Source organism: Panulirus ornatus, chromosome 42 (genome assembly GCF_036320965.1).
Source record: "Panulirus ornatus isolate Po-2019 chromosome 42, ASM3632096v1, whole genome shotgun sequence".
In the NCBI taxonomy this organism is placed as follows: Eukaryota; Metazoa; Arthropoda; class Malacostraca; order Decapoda; family Palinuridae; genus Panulirus; species Panulirus ornatus.
In genome coordinates, this window is record NC_092265.1 from 1,465,923 (window position 1) to 1,489,805 (window position 23,883).

At 39.5% G+C, this 23,883-nt stretch overlaps 2 protein-coding genes across 5 annotated transcripts in view; one reads left to right on the plus strand and one right to left on the minus strand.

Annotated features, from left to right (window-relative positions):
- The window catches only part of Pih1D1 (PIH1 domain containing 1), a 38,086-nt gene extending 25,829 nt beyond the window's left edge, over positions 1-12,257 (minus strand). For 3 of the 4 annotated variants that reach the window (XR_011715623.1, XM_071686290.1, XM_071686289.1), the window contains exons 1-2: positions 12,045-12,257; positions 6,463-6,544 (exon numbers count right to left, since the gene is read on the minus strand). Coding sequence is in view for 2 of the 4 variants with exons in the window: in XM_071686290.1 (XP_071542391.1) it covers positions 6,463-6,544; positions 12,045-12,119 (157 nt within the window). In the remaining 2 variants the exon portion in view is untranslated. Of the gene's footprint in view, positions 1-3,803; positions 3,884-6,462; positions 6,545-12,044 lie in introns of those variants that run through there. The other variant, XM_071686291.1, reaches the window with a different exon arrangement.
- A 3,752-nt stretch (positions 12,258-16,009) lies between these two features.
- LOC139761807 (multidrug resistance-associated protein 1-like) overlaps positions 16,010-23,883 on the plus strand; it is a 47,160-nt gene continuing 39,286 nt past the window's right edge. Inside the window, exons 1-2 of the mRNA XM_071686293.1 lie at positions 16,010-16,131; positions 21,859-22,035. Coding sequence (XP_071542394.1) covers positions 16,084-16,131; positions 21,859-22,035 — 225 coding nt within the window. The 5' untranslated portion in view covers positions 16,010-16,083. The remainder of the gene's footprint in view (positions 16,132-21,858; positions 22,036-23,883) is intronic.

The following is a 23,883-nucleotide window of genomic DNA, read 5'->3' on the forward strand; positions in this document are numbered from 1 at the left end:
TGATCTTATAAATGATAGTTTTACGTGTGACAATTTAACAGACAGATAATCACTCCCAGGTCTTTTTTTTCTCTAACTCCCTGTAAAGTTTTCCCAAGCATTTTGTACTCATATTCTTGGCACAAAAATTTCCCAACATGGAAATCTGTATGCCACGACTCGTCCACTCTATCAGTTTATGTAAATAACTCTGAATCTTCAGGCAGTCTCTGAGTTGGCTGTTTCCCAATTTTGTGTTGTCACCTAATTCTGATATTCTGGTAAATCTGGCTCCTTGGTCATTGATGCATAAGATGAAAAGTATGGAGCTTTAGACGCAGCCTTGAGAAACTCAACTGGACCCATAAAGTCAATCAATCATCGTTCTCTCGTGAAAGCAGAATGGTTGTACATCTTGGGTCAGTGCCACTAGTGCTTGCTAAGTACCAGCACTTCACATGTCAATAAGGTGTCAGCCTGGGAATCACCTGTCATGGTCCGTGGGGTACCAGGGGCGGCAATCATCTTATCTTATCGTCAGAATATAACCAGCTGCTCAGGATATCTGTATGATAACCAGAAAGGTCATACCAAGCCAGCCATCATACTTGCCACCAATCCTGCAGACTGAAACTAGTCACAAACCCTACATACTAACACCTGCCTCCATCCCTGCCACCAGCCAACGTCCCTCCTGTATATCCAATGAAGAAATTCATAAAAATTTTCCACCTATTTAGACTTGATTGTAGCTTAAAACCATACTTGGAGTACAGATAAATTTTGCAACCACAGGTACACAACTAAACCCTCCAGCCACTAGGAGAGAAATATGTAAACCCTCCAGCCACTAGGAGAGAAATATGTAAACCCTCCAGCCACTAGGAGAGAAATATGTAAACCCTCCAGCCACTAGGAGAGAAATATGTAAACCCTCCAGCCACTAGGACAAGTATACAGGTAAACTCTCCGGCCACTAGAACTAGTACATGTAAACCCTTAAGCCACTAATGTAAAAACAAACATTTACAAGTACAGGGGCAGTGTTAACCTATACAAGTTAGCATGAAGTGTGACACAAGGTAGGGGGCTGGGGAGACTGAGTGTGGGTTGGGGGCAGGGATGACTGAATGTGGGTAGGGGGCTGAGAAGTCCGACTGTGGATAAATGCCTGAGAAGTCATGCAGTTCATTCTATCCCCGGTACACACCTTTCACCTTTTTGCACGTTCCAACCCCGATTGCCCAAAATTTTCACTCCATCCTTCGATCTCAAATTCAGTCTACCTTTCACCTTGTTCACTTCACTTTTGACACACGTCTCCTCTTTGTTAATCTTCTCTGACTCATTTTCTCCTTATTTCGAAACTATTTCAGCACATCCACTCCAGCTCTCAACTAAACTCTTTTTATTTCCACACATCTCTTACCCTTTCATTACTTACTCGGTCAAAGCACCTACCTCACAACACGTAATATCCTCAAACATTTAACATGTGACACATTCACCCTCCTGTAGCCCATGCCACGCACCCAAAATATTGTTGGGAGTGCAATTTCAGGCGTACCCATCTTGCCATCCAACATAACGTTCTCTCCATACATTCTTCATTATCATTACTGAGTAAACATTAAAAAATCAATAGTAATAATAATAATAATAATAATAATAATAATAATATGCATCTGTATAAACACATCCCTTTCAGTCTTACACACTGTAATAACCATACATTCAAGAAATGACATTCTTTACCTTTCATGTCTCAGCATTTCTCAATATTCGGCATTTATTCATACACCATTTCGCTATAAAGTTCTCAAAGACGGGGGAGTTCGTACCCATTCACCTGTGCGCATCTAGGTCGCGAATTAAATGCGGAAATGTACCTAACCCTTAAGAGGTTAAGGTAAGGAGGCAGAAAGCAGCCAAGGAAGAGGCAAACCGCAGGACTCCATGCATAATCCTACCCCGAGAGAGAGACAGCTCGAACCATTTTACATAATACGTTAAACGTCTTTAAAATCAAATTTTCTTCATGTATAAGAGGATTTCGTGTACTTATGTTGTCATGGTTGGAAGTAAGGAACCCGTAGTGCCCGTGGCCGCGGTAACATCAACCTACCTGAACCTTCCTGGCTTTTCACCGTGACACATCATCGTCACCTTCGTTACAGAGGGATCACACTATCTTCCCATCATCACCTTACCATTACCTCATAAAGTGTATGGTTCTAAAGCTGTTAAACTGTGCTTAAATGAATATCTCCGACTTATATCATCCGGACGACGAACGAAATCAAACGACAACTCTACCTAATCTAAATAACACCAGAGTAATTACGTGCGCCTCATAAGCCTAAATTTTACGTTATTCCCAAGTGAGTGATCATAATCAATATCTTAAATCACCAAATTAATACAAAACGGACTTTAGAAGTGGTCAACTATTTCATTAACGCACAGCACAGGGTTGAAAAGCAGGTGGCACGTCGTACCGAGTCATGTGGGTCCAGAAGGAGACCCGGGAATTTATATTCATGTATATTCATCATGCACTATAGGAGCATAAGGCCAGAGATGCAGAAAATCAAAAGAGCGCTCCATTACACCCCTCTCACTTCCATACCCTTTTTGGCCTTACAGCTCATAGCTTGAAACCGTAGTGGATAAAAACAGGATGACTATGTAGAAGGGAAGGGGGCCCGAAAGAAACTTTGTGGCCGATGATATACAACTCGTGAAGTACACACAAGTAGCGACACTTGATCCTTCCTCCATGAACACCTGACGACGAACAGACGAAACCCCAGCAAGTCTGAGTGGACTCCTCCCCAGGTGTCCTAACCATGAAGCCTCCCTTCATCGGGCCGCCGTCAAACCCTTGCGTCAGAACCACAGCAACCAAACTCAATCCTGAGTTGGTCCATGAGAAACCCCGTGGCCTACCCTTCCATCGATTCCCCTGCTTGAAGGCGGCCCATTCAAGTGTCACCACGTGGTTAGACAGGCTGGGCTAGAGGGCTGGCTGACACGCTGTGTTGCATCATGTGTTAACACCGTCAACACGTGGTCATACAGGTTGGGCGTCAACCTGCAACACACCATGACAGTACATAATGCCTCTGATAACCCCCTCACACACACACACACACACGCACACACACATACACACTAAGGACATGGTTAATCTAAACACTATATATACATTTTTGTATGACAGAAAATGTTTATGGGAAGGAGCCCTACAAGTGTAAAACTTCCTCCTGTTAATGTACAAAAAATTCTAATTAGCCATAACTAGAATATCTTCAAATCTGATCACTACACTGACTGAAGCACAAAGAATTTAAATAGTCAAGAGGAAGGCAATAAAACTAGCGCCAGCATTAAGAAAGCTGAGTTATAGTGAGGATTTAGAAGCCAAAAATCTTTCCAACTGGAAAAGGAAAAGGGAGAGGGGTGACGAGAATAAGCTTTTAAGTTTCTAGGCCAGTTTAGTGATACTAAATGTGAACAGTTCTTCAAATTATGCAAAGTGAACAAAAAGAGGCAATAACATGAAATCGAGCAAGAAACGTGCTAGAAAGGATATAATGTAGTTTTTTGTACTACTGGATGAATGGAATAGTAAAGATTTTGTAAATGGACATCTTAAAGTTTGCAATGTTGTAATTCAGCGAAGAAAGTTCAAAAGAAATGATCCGCGAGCGCTGAACTCCCTCCCTTTAATGTAAAACAGTTAATTACATCAGCTTCAATATTGCACCATGCAACATTCCGCAGCCAAGAACCCGCTCCTCCACAAGGTCCCTCAAACCTACCTCTTCAATGTTTACCTTCTGTGAGAAGTATCCAAGCTATTGACCCTCCCTCCAGTCTGCCGTGGGCATCTTCATCTTCCCTAAAACGATATGATTCTTAATCCCCTCTAAATAATATACCATAACCCTAACATCACACGATGTAAAACAGCTTTTCAATAGGGATTCATCCATCTCGTGAAGAGCCAGTAATGTTCTGGTAAATGTTAACCCTGGGCAACTGCAACCAGAGGGCGGCAGGTGACCAAGGTGCAGGGAAAGCCTTATCAGAGTGGACTATAGATAACGGCCTTCACAAACACCTCCCATACCAAGATGGCTCCAACAACGTCACAGATAATGGGTCCAATGATCTACCAGGTCTGATGGGTGACGATGGAAGGGGTGACAGAGGTGGTAGTAGTAGTGGTGGCAAAGGGATGGTTACCAGAGTGGTAGCAGAAATGGTGGTACTGGTGGTAGCAGAGGTAAAGGACCAGATGGTTGTAAGGCTGGCGACAGAATCTGAAGATAATGAGCAACAAAAATGGAGGAAAAAGTTGTGGTAGAGGTGTTGGATGGAAAGAAGGTGGCAGAGGTGATGGCTGCAAAAGGGATGGTGGAGACAGTGGAAAATGTGGTCATCAGAGTAGCAGCAAAGGGTATGGCTGAAGTGGATGTAAAGATAATGCCGGCACTGGTGACAAAGGGGATGGCAGTGGTGGTGGTAGAGTGGTTGCAAACGTGGTGACAATGGTGTAGCAAAGGTGTTGGTTGCAAGGGTGGTGGCAGAAACGGTGCAAACAGGATGACCAGGGTGGTGGCACAAAAGATTACAGGGGTGGTTTTAAATAATGGGGGATAACACAGAAGACAGAAAAGATGGTGGCAAGGGTGGCAGTAGAGATGGTAGGAGAAGGGTTGGCAGATGTGTTGGTACATGTGGTTTCAGAGATGGTGCATTGGGAATATAAAGGAAGGAAAAATATTGAGAGAAATGACAGTCCATGACGAGGTTATCTACTTGAGGACAGTAGTAACATCCTGAGATCATAATCCTTATAGCTGTGGTAAAGGCAGGAGGGTAAAGCAGATGGCACAACCCCCTCCCACCACCATCCTCAAGCATAACAGCTGGCAGGGTAAAAAGCTAAGAAAAAACACTATGCAGTATGAAGAGGGAATACCGCCATGCAAAATCTCTATATGACTGCATGAATAGAAAGACTGTAGCTGAGTTCTCCTGATAGGTGACTTGAATCAGATTAAACAGTCATGATGACATTATGAACTACTGATGCAGAACCATCTTTGCTTGGAAACACTCACCCCTCATCCCTTCCTTTTCACACATATCTTTCTCTCTCCTCACTACATTTAGTAACTTTCCTCCCGCATCATATATTCATAACACATTCTACAATGTCAACCCTATCAATATGCTTTCTCTAACTTCACAAAATGGCACATACATGACCATCTTATGATTTTATGAAACAATATGATACATAGTGGAGCCCAAAACTACCAGCAATCAATCAAGTTCAAGACAGAAATGCTACTTTACAAAGCTCAATTTTAATCCTTACTGAAGAAAAAGCACAATTTCAAAAGGCTCACAAAATGAAAAAATATACAAAAACATATACGACATCTCTTGTACACTGCAACAATACTGGAGACATCAAAATGTAAATGAACTCCTCCAACACTTGTTTTACAATTATATCAAGGAAGACATAAAAGAATATTTGTTGACCACTAACATGCCCATGCAATTATGGTCCCCAGAAGTATTGGCATCCTGTGGGAAACACACAGGAAGAATATGTGAAACAAAGTTAATAAACAAAATCTTTAATAATTATTTCCAGTATATTCTTTTATATCTAAATATCTCTCCCATCTTGGTGAGGTAGTGTCAAAAACAAACAAACAATGGTCTGATTTGCACAAAAGCACCCAATAGATGTCACATACAATGAACCGATCAGAACCTGCAGTCCACAGCAACTGACCATGAACTATTCTACAGTTTTACCTGCCTGTTTCCTATCCCCTGGTTTCTTTAACATAATAAAAATATGTGTTATAAGAATAGCATTTCTTTCTTTTTTTGTATATCAAAGTCTATGTGCAAGGATCATAACTTCAATATGGGATGGATTCAAGTTATGACACTTCATTAAGTGATGTTAGAATTCTAAACTTACATCACTTTAATCTTAAGGTATGTTGCACAACTTATATTCCTACTGTACTGCAAAATGGTATCACTGTAAATCTAAAACATTTCTTACATGACATTTATTGGACATGCACTTAATTTTATATGGGAATATTATGAGGATATTACTGCATTCTAGTTAAAACCTTATTGAACATATATATAATTTTACACACATCTAGAGTTTTGATCGCAAGACTGAAACAGTATCACACTTGTTACAGCCAAAAACAATTTCATTGTTCACATTCACATTGCTGCATAAACAAACTGATAAAAAAGTAAATTTCCAGTCAGAGAAACAATACTGATCAACGCAGTAAAAATACTAACACCACGATGATACTGTTCAGACTTTGTTATAATCATACTGGTCTTCCCTTGCATCAAATTCTACATTTTCATACAAGCTGTAGAACAGTTAACAGACCAAATTTTGATATTTGCACTTACCTGGCTTAGGCTTGACAGAGGTAGCTCGCTCATAAGATGATGTCTTGGGAAAAAGAGAGTCAAGCTCCTGTGGAGCATCTCCCTGTGGAAACATGAAAATTTCCACATATAAATACATACCTTCATAGTAATAATATCAATAATGTTATTCTAACTTTATATGCTCATATTCAAAGCAAAAAGTATTACTATAGCAGCATTTGGTATCTTTAACAAGTTAAACAACTGAAAAATGGCATACATACAAGTCTGTATCTATCACACTATGACCATTTATATACAGGAGGTCCATGTGCACAACATCACCAAACAAAAAAGCAATATACATACAGAGAGTAGAAGAGGGTGTGTTGAAATGGTTTGGACACAAGGAGAGAATGAGTGAGGAAAGATTGACAAAGAGGCTACATGTGTCAGAGGTGAAGGGAACAAGGAGAAGGGGACCAAACTGGAGGTAGAAGGATGGGGTGAAAAAGATTCAGAGCAGCTGGGGCCTGAACCTAAAAGAGGGTGAAAGGAATGCAAGGAATATAGTGAGTTGGAATGATGTGGTATACTGGGGTCGATGTGCTGTCAGTGGATTAAACCAAGGCATGAGAAGTGTCTGGAGTAAATGATGGAAAGGTTTGTGGGGCCTGGATGTGGAAAGGGAGCTGTGGTTTTGGAGAATTACACATGACAGCTAGAGACTGAGTGTGAACAACTTAGTTTTTCCTTTTTCCTGGCACTACTTTGCAGCCAGGCGGGGTGCTCTTTCCTGTGTGGCGGGGTGGCGACGGGAATGGATGAAGGCAGCAAGTATGAATATGTACAAGTGTATATATGTATATGTCTGTGTATGTATATGTACATATACATTGAAATGTATATGTATATGTGTGAGTGTGAGAGTTTATGTATATATATATGGGATAGGGGAGAAAGAATACTTCCCACGTATTCCCTGCGTGTCGTAGAAGGCGACTAAAAGGGAAGGGAGCAGGGGGCTAGAAATCCTCCCCTCTCTCTTTTCTTTCTTTTTTTTTTTTTTTTCCAAAGGAAGGAACAGAGAAGGGGGCTGGATGAGGATGTTTCCTCAGAGGCCCAGTCCTCTGTTCTTAACGCTACCTCGCTGACGCGGGCAATGGCGAATAGTATGAAAGAAAAAAGAATATATATATATATATATATATATGTATATATATATATATATATATATATATATATATATATATATATATATATATATATATATATATATATATATATTTTTTGTCGCTGTCTCCCGCGTTTGCGAGGTAGCGCAAGGAAACAGACAAAAGAAATGGCCCAACGCACCCCCATACACATGTATATACCTACGTCCACACACGCAAATATACATACCTACACAGCCCTCCATGGTTTACCCCAGACGCTTCACATGCCTTGATTCAATCCACTGACAGCACGTCAACCCCGGTATACCACATCGCTCCAATTCACTCTATTCCGTGCCCTCCTTTCACCCTCCTGCATGTTCAGGCCCCGATCACACAAAATCTTTTTCACTCCATCTTTCCACCTCCAATTTGGTCTCCCTCTTCTCCTTGTTCCCTCCACCTCCGACACATATATCCTCTTGGTCAATCTTTCCTCACTCATTCTCTCCATGTGCCCAAACCATTTCAAAACACCCTCTTCTGCTCTCTCAACCACGCTCTTTTTATTTCCACACATCTCTCTTACCCTTACGTTACTTACTCGATCAAACCACCTCACACCACACATTGTCCTCAAACATCTCATTTCCAGCACATCCATCCTCCTGCGCACAACTCTATCCATAGCCCACGCCTCGCAACCATACAACATTGTTGGAACCACTATTCCTTCAAACATACCCATTTTTGCTTTCCGAGATAATGTTCTCGACTTCCACACATTCTTCAAGGCTCCCAGAATTTTCGCCCCCTCCCCCACCCTATGATTCACTTCCTCTTCCATGGTTCCATCCGCTGCCAGATCCACTCCCAGATATCTAAAACACTTTACTTCCTCCAGTTTTGCTCCATTCAAACTTACCTCCCAATTGATTTGACCCTCAACCCTACTGTACCTAATAACCTTGCTCTTATTCACATTTACTCTTAACGTTCTTCTTTCACACACTTTACCAAACTCAGTCACCAGCTTCTGCAGTTTCTCACATGAATCAGCCACCAGCGCTGTATCATCAGCGAACAACAACTGACTCACTTCCCAAGCTCTCTCATCCACAACAGACTTCATACTTGCCCCTCTTTCCAAAACTCTTGCATTCACCTCCCTAACAACCCCATCCATAAACAAATTAAACAACCATGGAGACATCACACACCCCTGCCGCAATCCTACATTCACTGAGAACCAATCACTTTCCTCTCTTCCTACACGTACACATGCCTTACATCCTCAATAAAAACTTTTCACTGCTTCTAACAACTTGCCTCCTACACCATATATTCTTAATACCTTCCACAGAGCATCTCTATCAACTCTATCATATGCCTTCTCCAGATCCATAAATGCTACATACAAATCCATTTGCTTTTCTAAGTATTTCTCACATACATTCTTCAAAGCAAACACCTGATCTACACATCCTCTACCACTTCTGAAACCACACTGCTCTTCCCCAATCTGATGCTCTGTACATGCCTTCACCCTCTCAATCAATACCCTCCCATATAATTTACCAGGAATACTCAACAAACTTATACCTCTGTAATTTGAGCATTCACTCTTATCCCCTTTGCCTTTGTACAATGGCACTATATATATATATATATATATATATATATATATATATATATATATATATATATATATTTTTTTCCTACTATTCGCCATTTCCCGCGATAGCGAGGTAGCGTTAAGAACAGAGGACTGGGCCTTTGAGGGAACATGCTCACCTGGCCCCCTTCTCTGTTCCTTCTTTTGGAAAATTAAAAAAGAAAAAAAAACGAGAGGGGAGGATTTCCAGCCCCCCGCTCCCTTCCCTTTTAGTCGCCTTCTACGACACGCAGGGAATACGTGGGAAGTATTCTTTCTCCCCTATCCCCAGGGATAATATATATATATATATATATATATATATATATATATATATATATATATATATATATATATATATATGTGTGTGTGTGTGTGTGTGTGTATATGAGTGGTTGGGCCGTTCTTTGTCTGTTTCCTTGTGCTACCTCGCTGACACAGGAAACAGCGATTAAGTATAATAAATAAAATAACATACAGTAAGAGACAAATAAATCATTGACTATCATACAGTGATCAAAAATAAAATCAAGCTAAAAGCTAAAGCTTTCCATATCTGAAACCGATGTTCAGTAATACTAAAACAATTTTGCGAAAGATTATCTACCATTTAAACATTCAAACTCCTCCTACTGATCAAGACCCTCCAGTCAACAACTCCTTTGATGTGTACTGCATTTCTCTCTAATCATTGTTCTCATTATATTCTTCCAAATAGAGCGACAATGTGACTAAAAAATGGAAGGACGAGAATGTAGATTACTGTGTACAGCAATAAAGAGCAGGGTTATTATTTACTTTCTGTGCACCAAGTTAATATTCAACTTACTAACTTCGACATGGGAAATGCTGTAAAAGTATCAAAAACCAAACAAGTTTGTGAGGGAAGAAAGAAAATGTAGCCATCAAATTTTTATAAAAAAGTAGATGATGTCAAAACATGCTTAGTTTATTTGATCTACTAATGTTCCTTAGCTCAAGAGCATTCTTTTATAGTTCAATAAGGGGTTTTACATGTTACAGGGTTTTCTTTCTGATCACAGTACTGATCTGATAAGTTCTGTTTCTATATTCATTTTAATTCTGGTTCTGAAATTATGATGATAAAAGATAAGCAAAAATATGACTATCTCACAATAAGTCTGCATGCCAAAACCTTGGACACAGTCATTCAGGTCAAAGGTCATTGCACCCATGCAATACACCATTGTGTTCAATGGTTGTGCTATCATATTCATGTGTTATAGTGTCATGCTCATGCCAAAATTTTGGTTACTTTATGCAAGCCATGTTTCACTGGTGCAGGCTTACTTCTGCAATGTTCCCTTCAACTACAAAGATGCATCATGTAATTCTTGCATCATTTCGGTTTATTACTCATCACATCGCAGGATTGCTACTGGGTTTTAACATTTTGGTATAATTTGGAATAATTTTTCAAGCACACAAGAGGCAGAGTTTCAAAATATAAAAAAATTTAGTCTGTTCTTATGATTAAGTACAAAGTAATATTCTGATCAAAATAACATACAACTCGACCTGGTGGGTCCTACTTTATGAGTGCTGTGAGAGCTTTAGCTGCATCACTACCAGGTGCATGAGGTACTCTGTATTTTCTGGTATAAAGTGGAGTACTGTGATACTTTTGTACTATACTGTAAAGACAGGTATCTACACCAGGTAATTTCAAATTTCACCTTTTGGTGATACACAGCAAACAACAATGGTATATATCAATAAAAACATTAACAATCAAGATAAATCTTGGCCAGTAGGGAAAGTTGTGAGGTTTTCATATATTCAATTGGTATCTGGCACTGTTTCACCTACTTTTACACCACTAAACCCCCACACTTTCCCTTATATTTAAGGTGGTCTTATCAATATTCTACCATTGTAAGGAAATGTGTCAGCCATATGAACAGCCTCAGCCTTCTCGAAAACAAGCATTAAATGATGTGATCTTAATTTTTTAAAAATCAAATTTTACAACACTAGGAAAGTAAACAACTGCCCCAAGCAGAATCAAAATAACAGCTAAATCAAGTGAGGTGTCCTTTAAGCAGCACGCTTAACTGATAAGCAAGCAATTATATGACAAATGGATAATGGGGGGACAAGCGACATATCACCAGACAGAAGTACTGTTGGTAAGAGTAATCCTATCTTTAAGGATGCATCAATTTTATGCTATCATCAAAAATTACATCAAGGAATTCATTACAAATTGCACAAACATTCCACCTGCAGCAATCACTTCATAGAACAATACGTTTTTAGCCGTTTTAAAGATTATAGTATGTTAGGTAAGTTTTCTTGAGTTTCTGTTGTGCTATTGTAAAACTGAAGAAAAGAATTTCAAGAAACAATACCAATCCAACAAACCAAAATTACTTCAACCTTCTTCACAAGACATGATGCAGGTGCAACAATTCTACAATGTAACGATTATATTGAAAGGATTTTAGTAAAAACTGCTGTTAGATATGCAGCGCCTCATTATAAGAAATGAACATGGTTTTCATATACTCAACAGCTGACACAGATGCACATAAGTGATCTCTTGATTTACTCCTAGCAGGAAATGGATAATGAGAAAGGAGAAGTGAGCTCGCTATATACTTTTCCATTCGAGCAGGATATAAATACTCATAATGTATTTTACGAATTTCTCTCTAGCTACTTTTAAAACCAATATACTGGAATTCCAGTATCAAGTTGTGCATTACCATCAAATCAATGCGTTCAAATAGACATGAGGTTACTTGGGCATGCCTACATTTATCACTTGTCTTTTGCTTGAGTCTTACCTCCAGAACTAATTGTTTTCGTATGATATTTTCATCAATTTCAAGTAAAGTTCCACTTGCACGGCTTTTCTCCATGATTACGCACTCTGGTATAATCTTTATGGTAAGAAAAAAGAAAAACCTGCCTTGCGTTGGAATGAAAAAAAATGAATAAGAAATATAGTATATGATATATCTAGTAAAACGGAGTGTTAATCGTCATAACACCTCTATCAAAATGAATTTTTAACTGAATTGTCAAGCCTGTATGCCCAGGAGTTTGTTTACATCTTTACGTCATAGTAAGGTATATGACGTCAGGCTTGGCATAATATATATGACGTCATCTTTATAATCTGGCTGTGTGTGTGTGTGTGTGTGTGTGTGTGTGTGTGACCTATGAGTCAATGCACATCAAAGAGCATTTCTCTTGTTTTGGTATTTCTTCAACAATTGAAGACAAGAGTTTTACCAGAGTTGGCCTTTGACTTAGACATGTTTTGCCCGTGCCATGCCGGTCACCATGAAATGAAATGTTGAGGACTGTTCATATAGCAGACTTTAAATCCAATGCAGAATTACTGTGACCATAGATAATGAGACTTACTTTTCTTTTGTGCTGATGAGTTTGTTCTACAACGCTTGAAAGTGTCCACATGTGTTATATACAGGATCTCTTGAGGCTGTCGCAATATAAATAAGTGAATAGAGGAGAATTAGATATGATAAAATTGAAAATGAAAAATGTAAAAGTTGAAAATCCTCAAGGGTGTCCGCTTTGCCTGGGTGTAGTTCTGACGATAGGCTGCTGGTAAGTGTTACCTCGACAGGTTAGTATCAATTACCAGTTACGTGATTTGCTATTTTTCCTGTCTTTTGGTTTTATCATTGATATGGTGTTATTTATAGTTCAGTGTGCGTATAGTCTATAGTGTATTGTATTCTTTTAGCACACCATATCAAACAAGTTGGTGTCCTTAGATGGTGGTAACGCTTGTTTACCAGTGGCGTCCTAGCAATGTATCTTCTTTTGTGTATCAACTGACTGTTCTGTATTTCATTCCTGTATCACCCCTGATGATGTGATCGTTATATAAAAGTGCACATGAGAACTTATCGTTTCATTTTTCAGTAGATTTCCTGCATACACTAGATCACGTGTACCACTTGACCTCTTGCAACACACACACACACACACACACACACACAAATTTATCAAATTTCACGTCGTCAGGGGCAACCAACCGATTTTAAGAGTTTTCCATATAAAGAAATTATAAACGTCAAGAAAAGAAACTGCACTAGACCATTAGGTCCAAACTGTACAAGGCAGAGTTACGTAATCATCCACAAGTGTTTACTCATGAATTATGGCTAGGCTTCTAAGTTACTCATTGTGTTTATGTTCATGATATGAACTAATAATCTATTACATTCGTAAAGAGCCTTGCTATAGACCAGTGCTTTCTTGCTATTTCTTCATGTCTACATTTGTTTAGTTTAAAGACCTTGCTTCCGGTTTTGCTTGGAGTGTTTAGTTTTGTTACTTTATTAATGTACGCCTTATACCTTTTACCTGTTTATCAAGAGAACGTACATAGTTCCTGTACTCTATCACCATGAGACAAATTTTTCGATTTTTCTTGGTATACGTTTTAAAGTGCATACATATTCTATAGATTGTATTACTGAGGGATCACAATTCTGCATAATCCACGTGAAGCCTCCTTGTAGCTATGGACAGTTGTAGAATAACATCGGCAGATCCAAGTACTCTACCATTGTTATTCCGGACATTGATACATCGTTGCCTTGGTTTTAAAATCTTTTCATTCTGATTAATCGTTCATTATCAAGACTATGATTGATATACCTACCAACCTTACAGAAACTAATTATTTCACACAACGATATTTATATGCATTTATGTGTCTAGGTCTTTCCTCTTCATCAATTATAATTCCAGGTACTATCGTCTGCAAACTCACTAGTGTCGATACTTATCTCACTATCAATAGATGATAATGGAGAGAGAGGCTCAAGGACAGAACCCTGTGGAATACCACCTGAGGCGGTGCCCAAAGCAGGCCTTACCCTGTGTATGCTAACCCCTGCTTTTATCCAATAACTACCAAGCTCTCTAACATCATTATAGTTCGACCTTCTTGATCGGTCTTTTGTGTGGCACTTGTATGAATGATATAGTTGTTATCGTTGTACACTTCGATTATTTCCGAGAGAGAAATGTTAATGTGTGACACGACCCTCCCCTTACCGAAACCATGCTGACAGTTCTGAGTAAAGCATGTTATTCAAGGTGAATTCTATCTGCTTTAGCTATAATTTCTACTCGTAGCTTCCTATATACCGATATCTGTAATCTTATGCTGGTCAGTAACTTAAGACAAGCGACCTTGTCACCACTTCAAAATATTGATGCGATGTTAGCGAGCTTCCACGAACCTAATACGTCAGTGAACTTCGGGATTAATTGAACATATGAAATGTTGAGTCACTGAGCTTCTCTAAGACTCAGAATTGATCCATCGGCACTAGTCGGGGTCATCAAATTTTATTATGCTTTTGGGATAGTTGTGTCCCTGGGGAGGTAAAATAGCGCGGGTACCCTTTGCAATCTAGAAGCGCAGGGCCTGGATACCCACCCACAAGCATGGGTATCCTAAACAAACGGCATGCGAACTCCAACATTTGGAACAGATATAATGGTTTTATCCCATTGGCGGCCGATGTCTGCAATGATCTCTGGTATTTGACTTGACTGCAACATATTTTCAGTCTGCACAGCTTCCCACATCCCCTAGAAGGCAATCACCGAATCACAGCCACTGCAGACATTGTAAGACTAACCATGCGGCACATACATGACCCACTGCTGCAGAAAACGTCCTCACATCAGTGTATCTAAGTCGGTTCTTTGAGCGACATGACGACCATTAATGTTGCTGAAATGTGATTGGTATGGAAAAGCACGTGTGAATCATCCTTTTCCTGTGGGTTTCTGTAGGTCTGCTACTTAATGAGTGCCATCTTTGGTAAACCTGAAGCACTTACCTTCACAGGTAACATATGATTGCCTACATGCTAACTTTTCAAAGTTCCCCATAAAGAACTTTATAAGTGCTGCCATACTTGTGAAGCAGGTCAACTGATGCCTCCAATACTGGGTCTTGCTATTAGGTGAAATAATGACAAACATAACACCAGAATTTAACCTTATCTTCCACGTCCTAGTATATTTGATTGATATGTCAATATATTCGTCAAACGCCACATCTGTGCGATTAGTTCCTGTCCTGGGCTGGTGAATCTGCACCAAACTCTGCCTTATTCCCCGGTCGTCACCAACTGTCCCTACAGTAGTACTACCTATCCGTTTAAAGTCACCCACGTCCCTCACAGCTTCCTCTGCCACAGTGGTGAAGAACTTCAGCCTCCCACCGGGAAATCTTGAATATTCCCGATTTCAGTTTTACATTATTTGATTTCTATATATTCTAAGATTCAAGGACGAATGGTAACTTAATGTGTGACAGTCTGTACAATGGTTTTGAAGGGCAAAGAATGGAGGAGAAAGGAGACATGGACTGAGAATGGTGGAAGGGCAAACAGTGTTTCGGAAGGCCGTATGATAGTGAATTATTGTTCTACTAGTCTTTGAAGGGCATTTGTCAACATTCAGACAAATTACTACAAGCCCATCACTGCCTGCGTGTAACTTACTCTCGCCCACCTTTATGATGCAAGTTATAGATTTCTTTTTCCAGCAACTTGTGATTCATATTCATCATGACTCAGTAGGATCCAGTACTTAACATAATGGTTCAAAGCGGATGATGATTCAGATACCCTTCTTTGTAATAACATGCTGACAAGGATCTTAACTGTCTCATATCAGTATCTATGATGTCATCGATAGGGGGGTGTTCTATATGTAAGGACCTAGGCTGTGGTTGGTACATCAAATCGTAACGTCACGATAAGGGGCGGAGCTAGTGGTCAGACCGGTGTTCAAGCGCTATTGTAGTTCAGTTATAGCAGAATGCCGGAGTTGGGGACATTGGATAAGTTTTGCGACTCCACATTTTGGGTATGTTTGAGATGTTGTTCATGAATTCGAACAATATCAGGTTCTCGGAGTTTAGGGGAAAAGTTGTGCTTATTGAGCAAGGTAACGATATCTGTTGTGTGACAAGCGTTGTGGTAAGGTGCAGCAGATACTGTGGAGAGGTGCCGATGTGTAACACGAATCATCCTAGTATGAACAACACGGGATGACAACCAGGCGACTTAAGAGATTCAAAACCTGGGAGTATCTGAAGCACCAACCTGTAGATATAACAGTAGAGATCCATCCCGAATTAGTAACAGGCAGCAGAAGAGATCCAGCCGGCACTAGTAACACCGCCAGCCTAGGAAGCAAGGCAGCTAAAGGTTATACAGGAAAACCAGTGTGAATAATCCAACCAGGTGAGACAGTAAAGTCAGCCGCTGAAAGGAGAGCCGGAGAGCCATCTAAGAGATCCACAGAGCAAGGTAACGAGAGAGCCAACCGATGAGCGTGAAACAAGTGGGTAACACAAGAGCCATCTAGCAGGAGTAGTATAGGAAATCTAAGTGATGTTAATATGGGTCACCCGGTGAAAGAAGCTTGGTAATACTAGGAGATAACACAGTAAACCTAACCAGATCCAGTATTCCAAGCAAGTAACAGGCAGGTAGCGTACGAATGTCAGCGAGATTTAGTGAAATAGAAGGACGAACCATCTCTATACCTGAGAACCTGCCAACTACAGTAATGCAGGCAGTATCGCACACGCCAGCCAGTTCAAGCTACAGGGGAGACACAAATAAAACCAGTAATGTTCATCCTCTGTCGTAGTTGAGTTACCGTAATAAATAAAGGAAGTTTAGAAGACAGATCAAGATAACATCTGGTTCCAGTATTATAGTGGCTACACTAATGCCCTGAATGTCTTTGAGCAGTTGATAACTTTGAAGAAAATGATATATATTCCTTCTCGTTTAAAACTTGAACTTACTCCAAATGTAACGAAATAGATTCCAGTACTTTTAATACAATAAATTTTATGAATATTCGCATGTTGATGAACATTAAAGATTTTTGATAACATCACAAGAATCGCACTGAATGAGAAGAAATCAGATATTAATGGGTCTTTGTGAAGAATATAGTTTTATTCTCACTGGTTGACAAACAACCCTTCCCCTTTGAGGAGCAGCTTGTCGATTCGTCTTTGGAAACAACAGTTGTCATTGTGTGTACATATATATATATATATATATATATATATATATATATATATATATATATATATATATATATATATATATATTCTTTCTTTCAAACTATTCGCCATTTCCCGCATTAGCGAGGTAGCATTAAGAACAGAGGACTGGGCCCTTGAGGGAATACCCTCACCTGGCCCAATTCTCTGTTCCTTTTTTTGGAAAATTAAAAAAAAAAAAAACGAGAGGGGAGGATTTCCAGCACCCCGCTCCCTCCCCTTTTAGTCGCCTTCTACGACACGCAGGGAATACGTGGGAAGTATTCTTTCTCCCCTATCCCCAGGGAATATATATATATATATATATATATATATATATATATATATATATATATATATATATATATATATATATTCCTATAAGTCCACGGGGAAAATAAAACACGAAAAGTTCCCAAGTGCACTTTTGTGTAATAATCACATCATCAGGGGAGACACAAGAGAGAAATATAACAGTCAGTTGATATACATCGAAGAGACAAAGCTAGGACGACATTTGGTAAACATGTGATTGTCCAAAACATATATATATATATATATATATATATATATATATATATATATATATATATATATATATATATATATATATATATATATTCTTTCTTTCAAACTATTCGCCATTTCCCGCATTAGCGAGGTAGCGTTAAGAACAGATGACTGGGCCTTTGAGGGACTACCCTCACCTGGCCCAATTCTCTGTTCCTTCTTTTGGAAAATTAAAAAAAAAAAAATGAGAGGGGAGGATTTCCAGCCCCCCGCTCCCTCCCCTTTTACTCGCCTTCTACGACACGCAGGGAATACGTGGGAAGTATTCTTGCTCCCCTATCCCCATATATATGTATATATATATGTCAGGAGGAACTCCTGCAATATTCGTTCACCTTAAGAGATTGTAATCACATTTGAGTGGAAGATGTTATATACACCCCAGTTTCAGCATGGTATCCATTTATAGACCAGCACCGAGAGAGAAGGATGAATGGCTGGATTAACTGCGAGTAGACTGCGGCGGTCAGCAGTGAATGATAAACATGTGACTTTATGAATCGGTATCTCTGTTCTTAGATACTTATACGTCATTAATCTCTATTCTTAGATACCTATAGCCTTAACAAAGCCACTACAGTCTTCCCCGACCGCATCTTCAGTATCGATTATTGGACTGCTTACATATGTTTATAAATATAACAGCTGTTACTATTATTAACATGTTATTCCGTCACCAATGAACTTCTATCACATATGACGACCAACACTTGTGTACATCACCTTGTTTATATTGCATCATTTACAAGTACAATCGTAATGATCATCAGTCACTTTCATAGCTGCTTTCATCATCCGCTTTCATTACTTGGGTTATATTTCCACCATCAAGCTCTGAAAAACATGGTCATCTTCCTCACTGTCGGAATCTGTGACCTCTGATAAGATATCTACTGATTGTTGGCGGGTAAGTCGGACGCCACGCCAGTTGTAGGCTGGATAGTCATCAGCTGCTGGCTGACTGGCTTAGGTAGGTCTGGTGCATAATTGGGCAAAACTTTTGCTTTGTTAAGTCATATTTCAGTCTTGCCATATATATGTGCGTGTTCCGTTGAGGCGTCCAACAGATTTATCCAAGATATGACATTTTTCTGCTGGAAACTACCCTAAGAGTCACCGACCTTGCTAAGACAGAGGCGCTTTGGGTTCCTCTGTAGAAGCTTCATGTGCATGATATGCCCTATACGGAATTAGACTCTGGTGGGATAACTCTCGGTAAAGGCGTGGAATCTATATAAAGATCCATAGAGCTCTACTGTGCATTCTAATGAGAACTTTGATTTTCATAATTCTACTTTTGTTCTCTACGACCCTTTTCGAGATCCTCATTCTTGGCTACCTGATTCCAGTCGGCAAACAAGGGTAAGAATACATCGGTATCAGCAGAGCAAACGACAGTATCTGGGTATGGCGCCGTGATAGCAGCACGGAAACAGTGTAGAATCAGATAGGTATCTGTGTCCTCGTGTAACGTTGTCAAGTCTGCCCCAAGATGACGCTGACGTTTCTCATAGCTGCTGCTCACAACCACATAAACGTCCTCATCCACGAATCAGACCTATCCATCACGAAGTTCACTGGCGTGTCTGTCATTTAGACACCGACAACGAGTCTTATGAGGTTTCCCTCCTGAAAATGTTGGAAAATATTGATTTAAGATAATAAAAGAAGGAAGAAAAAAGAGACGAAGACTTTGAAAGAAACGTGAGAAAAGTTTGCGGAGTGTGGAGACCATTTCAGTAGAGTTACAGGGAGAATGGAAAAGTTGAAGAAAAAGAGTAGGAGACGTTGGGAACGACTTGTCTGAATCAGATCACTTGTTAAATCGATGGGTCGGTGGAAGGTTTACTGTATACAGCTGATGACACGAAGTGATGGACATGAGGGGAAATGTGTATAGGGATGGAGGGAGAGGGAAGGAAAATTTCGATATTGAAAATAATGTCCATATATGAAACAAGACAAAAAAAAACTCAGATATGGGAAAAGCCACTAAAATGTACAGATAAGAGAAATGATGCTGGGATGTGGTGTCAAGAGTGGGTGAGGAAAAATACCTTGAAGTCGTTTGGACACGTGGAGAGGATGAATGGCGAAGAAAACTTATAGGAATGAACTACATAGAAACAGTGCAAGGAGCACTGTCACCTTGCTGGGAATGGAAAGTGAGGAGATAAGTCCGAAACCTGGGAAGGATTAGGCATGCATAGGAGATGTATTTCAACGGGGCAGCCTGGAAAGTTTTATGCGTAGTCACGCACCTTCCCCAGAGAGAAGGAAGTGCTGTATATGTAAACATTCATCAGATATTGACTCTGCATCAAGCGGCAGTGGTCATACATAGGCTTGCCATATCTTATGCTCCCATGAAATTGATTCTGAAACTCTCAACAACATGCCGTGTTAATAAGCCTTGATTTTGGGAAATTATTTGATATTATTAATTCAACGTAATATTTTCTCATTGTCACAAAAGTTGCTGGCATATAAGAGACACTTTAATTTCAGAGACTGTCCTGTTTGTCAGGGGAAAGTAGAAAATACGCAAACATACATAATGGGATTCAGAAAGCAGTTTGGGAACTTTTATCTAACATGTTTCTTGCGTAATTAGATTAACTCATGAGGTTAACAAGGAGTCTCCTATTTTTAGAAACATTCAGCTGTTTTAGCCACATAGCTAAACGTATAGCTTTTCCTTAGCTTAAAAATGTTTCAAGAAAAATTAAGTTACAGTAAAAGTTCTCTAATAATCGTTCTTACTGTGCTCTTGTAATGGACGATTTAGTCATAAAAATAAGTTATTATTGATATTGTCAATTTGTTTTTCTTGATTCCATTTCCTTCTGCATAGGGTAAATGAAGCACAAACAACCTCTCAGTTCACACTCACGCAACTTTTCTTTGGTGTGCTCCAGTCAGTCAGGAATGTTGAACGTCCACATTAATATAAAGACTTTCCAGTTGTACGTATTACAGGTTAACGGTTCGTAAGACTCGTCGTGCCTTCTCCTCACACCCCCGCCTTCAGACATAATGACTACTGCACACGCAGAAATTCTTCATCTGTTATTCTTATCTGAATCATCCTCGCCACACCATCCACCTCGCCCCGAAATAAATCACTCACTGTCCAATGGTAAAATAAGAAGGGAAAAGACTACCCGTCTGGGCCTGATGAATTGGAATGATCCGTACGACTTATCTTGGTAGGATTGGTAAGCGTGAATGAGACAATCTTTTCTAATACTTATTTGAAATCTGTGCAATACTGATTATGGAAAATGACAGGTTGGTAGCAGTCGATATATGGCGTCACAAAAGTAGGGCTACTGATGTGAGGCCAGACCAATAGGCATTTTTGAAAATCCTTCGTCATTAGTGTCATATTACTTCATACGAAAGCTTTTTTTTTTTTTCGCTGTCACCTTTCCATCTCTTCCATGGTTTAACTGCTTGACTAGCTGCTTGTGACGGAATCAAGGTCTCAGTTCAGCTTAATCAACAAAAGTTGTGATATAAGATATAATGCATAGATGATATGTAAGAAGATCCTTATGACGATGTTTCTTTGCATAGTGACATTTTAAGTATCTTCATGGAACTTATTTTACGATACTTGAGTTTTATCTTGGTGTCATTTTATTGATGTAATGTTCAGCTGTAGTCTGACGTAAAGTTTACTGAAATTTTCTTGTTTTTCCCCATTATGGCAGTTTTTGTTTGACTGCCATTGTACAGCTAATTACTGTGTTATGGAAAGGTTCTGCTTTATTACTTTTACCATCAAGTATTGTACTTGAAGATAGGAACATTTTCCTCTTATCCTATACTCCACTTAACATGTAAACACGTCTGTATCATCTTCACGTGATTTACGTAAGGATGCAAATATTAATGTATTCTATCGTACTATTTGATACAAAAGTGACTATTGTCCTCCTACAATCCTACTTCAGGATGACGAAATTACATGGAATACAACGAATCCAGACTTCACACTATGTTTCGAGCAGACTGTGTTGGTGTGGGTACCGTGTGGCTTTCTGTGGTTGTTTTGCCCATTAGAGATCAGCTACCTCCTGCAGAGTGTGGACAGACTGGTGCCATGGAGTTGGGTCAACGTTTCCAAGCTGGTTAGTCCAATAATGTTGTTTTCCTTTACCTCATGCCCTTTAGATCTCGAGTGTAGTGTTTTCTGTCATTTCTAGTAATTCATAGGTTTATATATGCATATGTTCCTAGTACTGAATTACGGTTTTAGTAAGATGTCATGTATTGTGTTGTTGACAATCAGAGGTTAAGATGAAGTGCGTTTAATGTTATGAAGGTGTGTACAAGGGAATGCTTTGACGTAAATGTCGTGGGTTACAATAAACTGTTTATTGCTAATTTATATAAATAATGCCTCTGGTCTTTTCACTTTGAGCTTTGATTTGTCAGGTGAGATTACCTACACCAACGCTTTCTTTATAGAATACGTCCTTTAGATTCGGTTCTACATCACAGCACCTTCATCTGAAGTATCAATAGCCATAATTGCTTCCTCAACAGCATCTAGGCATTTCTTGTTTTATACATTTTTTTGTTTATACCTAAAGCCCCTCTAGTTATTATTATTATTATTATTATTATTATTATTATTATTATTATTATTATTATTATTATTATCATTATTATTATTATTATTATTATTATCATTATTATATATATATATATATATATATATATATATATATATATATATATATATATATATATATATATATATATATATATATATATTTGCTTTGTCGCTGTCTCCCGCGTTTGTGAGGTAGCGCAAGGAAACAGACGAAAGAAATGGCCCAACCCACCCCCATACACAATGTATATACATACACGTCCACACACGCAAATATACATACCTATACATCTCAATGTACACATATATATACACACACAGACACATACATATATACCCATACACACAATTCACACTGTCTGCCTTTATTCATTCCCACCGCCACCTCGACACACATGGAATACCATCCCCCTCCCCCCTCATGTGTGCGAGGTAGCACTAGGAAAAGACAACAAAGGCCCCATTCGTTCACACTCAGTCTCTAGCTGTCATGCAATAATGCCTGAAACCACAGCTCCCTTTCCACATCCAGTCCCCACACAACTTTCCATGGTTTACCCCAGACGCTTCACATGCCCTGATTCAATCCACTGACAGCACGTCGACCCCGGTATACCACATCGTTCCAATTCACTCTATTCCTTGCCCTTCTTTCACCCTCCTGCATGTTCAGGCCCCGATCACTCAAAATCTTTTTCACTCCATCTTTCCACCTCCAATTTAGTCTTCCACTTCTTTTCGTTCCCTCCACCTCTGACACATATATCCTCTTGGACAATCTTTCCTCGCTCATTCTCTCCATGTGACCAAACCATTTCAAAACATCCTCTTCTGCTCTCTCAACCACACTCTTTTTATTACCACATATCTCTCTTACCCTATTATTACTTACTCGATCAGACCACCTCACACCACATATTGTCCTCAAACATCTCATTTCCAGCACATCCACCCTCTTGCGCACAACTCTATCCATAGCCCACGCCTCGCAACCATACAACAATGTTGGAACCACTATTCATTCAAACATATCCATTTTTGCTTTCCGAGATAATGTTCTCGACTTCCACACATTCTTCAAGGCTCCCAGAATTCCCGCCCCCTCCCCCACCCTATGATTCACTTCCGCTTCCATGGTTCCATCCGCTGCTAGATCCACTCCCAGATATCTAAAACACTTCACTTCCTCCAGTTTTTCTCCATTCAAACTTACCTCCCAATTGACTTGACCCTCAACCCTACTGTACCTAATAACCTTGCTCTTATTAACATTTACTCTCAACTTTCTTCTTTCACACACTTTACCAAACTCAGTCACGAGCTTCTGCAGTTACTCACATGAATCAGCCACCAGTGCTGT